At 35.7% G+C, this 4,254-nt stretch overlaps 1 protein-coding gene across 1 annotated transcript; it reads left to right on the top strand.

Moving 5' to 3' along the window:
* The first annotated feature begins 2,009 nt into the window (after positions 1–2,009).
* LOC125138962 lies at positions 2,010–3,759 on the top strand. The gene is made up of 5 exons (XM_047801455.1): positions 2,010–2,348; positions 2,500–2,568; positions 2,699–2,797; positions 2,894–2,931; positions 3,095–3,759. The coding sequence occupies exons 1-5, from the start codon at positions 2,066–2,068 to the stop codon at positions 3,215–3,217; spliced, it is 612 nt and encodes a 203-aa protein (XP_047657411.1). The 5' UTR covers positions 2,010–2,065; the 3' UTR covers positions 3,218–3,759.
* The last annotated feature ends 495 nt before the right edge of the window (positions 3,760–4,254 follow it).

The raw sequence follows: 4,254 nt of genomic DNA, 5'->3' as shown, positions 1-4,254 counted from the left end.
GACGTCAGCTAAAACTACCTGATGACCCACTGCCGATTTTCTTTTAATGTCTCCTCATCTTTCTTTCAACCTATAATCATGAAAGGTTGCTTGACCATTCAACAATACGATGTGATGACCATCCGTTTTATTTGATCCTCCTGATTTCTGCAGGCCGCAAATTCTCCTTCATTGCACTCAAACCACTACCAAAGTAATGTTACTTGAATATAATGATCAAATTTAAACACTTAAAATTCGCAAAACCCTGAAAGCCTGCAGAAATCACCCAATCGCAAAAGTGGACGCCCGCATTACCCGTGAGCCTCAGTATCTGTTGCTATGGAGATGGAGCTTTGCGATTGGGTGATTTTGGAGTTTCTGTTCTGAGTTTAGGTTTGTTGGAGTCTCCAGTACAATAAGCCCTGTCAGGCTCCTGCATCTCCTTTGCTGCTGCTGTTTCCTGACCAGCCGACCTGGACAGTTTTTTGGACTCTGCTTCTCAGATTTTACACTGTTTTTAATATTACTGTTCCGGTGTTGTGAATTATTTCTTCTTGTGCTCTGCATAATATTACTGTTCCTGTCCTGTGTAGAATATTACTGTTTCCATGCTTTGGATTATACTACTGTTACTGTGCTGTGTATTTCTATTCCAGTGTTGTGGAATATATTACCAATATTACTGTTCCTGTGCTATGGAAATAAAAAAAAGACACAGACCACAAAGATATTACAGAGATAAAACAAAGATGAGGATTCAGAATAAGGCACGAATAAATAAGGAAGACAATTATATACATAAGAGACAGGTGTACTGAGGCAAAAGGAATAGACAAGGGAAGATCCGAGCAACATCCACAACTGAGCAGAAGCACCAAGCGACAACCCCGGCAAGCCGCAGACAGACCCACGTCCAGAAAGCCAGAAAGGGAGAAGAATCCTCTGCAACAGAGCAAGATAAAACCAAGGGGAGAAAACCAAGATTCAAAAAACAAGACACAAAAGACGAAGACATTACAGAGATAAAACAAAGATTCTGCTGTGCCAAAGGCAACACAGCACTAATAAATAAGAAAGACAGTTAGACACATAAGGGGCAGGTGTGCTGAGGTGGGAAGGAATAGACAACAGTGGGGCAGATGCATGAACACAAAACATAAACAAAAGGCACATGGCAAAAGTCCGGGCTACATCCTGACATCCCCCAAATCGCACCAGTTCATAACTGATCGTTGAGACGTGTCTGAGACTGAACAAGGTTTCTTAAACTGTTGTAGTTCATTTGTTAAATGCAAACCTACATGAGTTCATGACTTCTGTTAAGAACCTATGGGTTCAGATGACCAGGTCATGTTTTATGCTATTATTAGTGTTTACTGTAAAGGAAGCAAAATGCCATTAAAAGTATCAGAAGTGTGTTTTTAAATGCTTTCACTGGAATGGAACCATTAAGAGATAGTTTTTGTATTTTTAACTACAAAAATATGAAAGTAAATAAATATTTAAGGTCATTGAAGGTACAAAACTGGAGCTTAAGCTTAAACTGGAAGCTCTTATGTAAAGCTGTGTCCTTTAGTTTAACTAAAAGTATAATAAACCTATTTAGAAAATACATTTTTTTGCTCTTCATTAAACTTCTTCTATCAGAGAGATTTCAGCACACAGGACTGATAAAGCTCCAGTGTATCATATCTGTAAAGTCATGTGACTCGTCACACCATCAGAATAGACAAGAATTCACTGTGAGCTTCACACCTCATTACAGCTAATGGACCAATCAAATCAGTCCACAGCTTCAAATCATCCAATCAGGTGTGAGTCTGGACCTGGTTTTGTACTGAACACACAAGTTCATTAGATCACTTGGTGTGAACAGGAACGATGATCAGACTCTTTGTCGCTCTTTGTGCTCTTTTTTCTCTCTTCACAGCTGGTGAGTAACTTTCTGAAACTTTAATGTAAAACTATAATATTTTATATTTAACTCATTTACTGACATTAAATATTAAACATTTTTACAGTGAAAACTTCTGACATCAAGGAGATTGACGTGATAACAGTAAAGCGTGGAGAAGATGTAACTATGAAGTGTAGCATTAGCAGTGACACAAAGAAAGAGAATGTAGTTTGGTACAGACAGATTTCAGGAAAATTACCTCAGTTTTTTGCAAAACCATACACGAGCAAATTGGGCTACAAATTTATTGATGGATTTAATGATGATCGTTTCAGTTTTAGTTTAAATAACAATACGTTTGATCTCAATATTAAAAAAACAAGAGAAGATGATGAAGGAGAATATTTCTGTGGAGAAATGGATGGAAATGTAGCAAAGTTCACATCTGGAACACGTCTGCAATTTGAAGGTAAACAGTTTTACTCTGATAACCTGCTAATTCCAGATCAACACTTTAACCAGAATTATGTCTACATATGTATTAAATGTTGAATATTTCACTTTATTTATATTTAGTATCATTTCTGTTTATTTTCTCCTTTTCTGATGTATCTGTAAAGATAAAGACACGATACATCGTCCAACATCTGGAACAACAGACAGAGATTCACCCAGCCGCAATAAAACAGGTAATAATTTGGTTTCCTTCCACTGTCTATAACAGAATGTTCCATAGTGACAACCTCTCACTGTTCATAAATCATACAATATTTATACAAGTTGTAGATTTATACATTGTGTGTATTTTCATCATTCCAGGCAAATACGACTGGATTAATCCCTTAATAGCCTCCAATATATTCTCTGTTATCGTAATCACACTTCTGCTTGGAGTTTTATATAAAAATCACAGAAAAGGTTTGTTTATTTTTATTTGTTGTTATTTATAGAGTTATTGTATAAAGTTGTTGTATGATGTGAATTTCATCTTTACTTGTGTGTCTTATTGTTCAGATGCTTCATCAAGCAACCATCAAATTCCCACCAATCAGGTAATCCAGTCTTCTATTAACTGGGATTCTGTTCTGTTAAATAAATCCACATCTGAATGCACAGAGAATTTTAATAGACATCTATTCACCTAAATATCAGTGTAGTCATTATTTTAGTCTTTTAATCCGCTCTGATTAATAAACGGCTCTTGTTCTTCATCAGACTGCTGCTGCTGATGATGTCTTGAACTATGCAGCTGTGAGTTTCGCTAAAAAACCTTCATCCTCCAGAACATCCAGAGCCAAGAGCCATGAAGACGTTTACGCTCAAGTTAAAATAAAATAAACAAATGATATTTTTTCTGAAGCCTTCTTCAGTTTTTCTCAGCATTTTTTCTTGAAATAGTTCAGATTATTTCTAAGATGCAAAAAAACTAATATTATTGTTTTTGATATTGAAGGTCTTTAATTAAGTTTTGTTTTTGTGGGCCACTGTTTTTGTCCATTTTTAAGTTGTTTCAAATTAATAAAACATTAACTTTTCCAGAAATATTAAGAGCCTGTAAGTGAAATAGGGCTGAATATAAAGATTCCAACATTACTGATGAGATGTGGCTGTTTAACCTGAAATTACATTTCAGACACTGAACATTAAATCAGATTAAAAATGTATGTTGAGACCGATGATGTGCCAAGAAGTGCTTTATTTTAAATGTTTTCAGACTATTTACATTAACAAATTTCACAAATACCACAGTGTATTTTTTGTGTTCCTATTTAAGCTAATTTTAGCAACATGTTCATTCCCACAGATGTCTCTAAATGACTTCACTGGTTGTATTAAAATTTCTGTTTAGTAGAGAATTAATAAACAAATCTTACAGTTCAGTCCACAGTTGCCTTGTGACATCATTTATAGCCACAAAAAACACAGAATAAGCTTTTGTTTCTATTTTAAGCACTAAACAATTTTAGCAGGTTTGTTGTTTCTATTAACTTTCCCATGTATCGTCTAGTGTGAGATGATCTCAAACTAAACACCAGCATGAGGACAGTGTGGTTTTTTTACCACGTCAAAGGTGTTAAAGTTCAGCAACAGTTTGTGTGCAAGTTTTGCATTAATACGAATGCAACCTTTATATTTTGTAGATATGGTTAACATTTTGTTGTCCCCAGTGTCACAGCACAAAAATAGAAACCTCAGGTAATAGTGGAGCATGTGAAAAGGATTTAGCAACCAAACCATGAGATGCTAGCTTGCCAAGTGATGCACAAACTGAGCTGTGATCTTGGGGATCTGAAGGGAGATACATAGTTTGAAGGAGATGAAGTTACCTGCTGAACCGGAGTTGAGGAGAGCTGAAATAGAAATAGAGTGATGGA

This window comes from Tachysurus fulvidraco, chromosome 16, assembly GCF_022655615.1.
Source record: "Tachysurus fulvidraco isolate hzauxx_2018 chromosome 16, HZAU_PFXX_2.0, whole genome shotgun sequence".
In the NCBI taxonomy this organism is placed as follows: Eukaryota; Metazoa; Chordata; class Actinopteri; order Siluriformes; family Bagridae; genus Tachysurus; species Tachysurus fulvidraco.
Note: the sequence above shows the minus strand (reverse complement) of the source record. Positions and strands in the feature narration are given on the sequence as shown.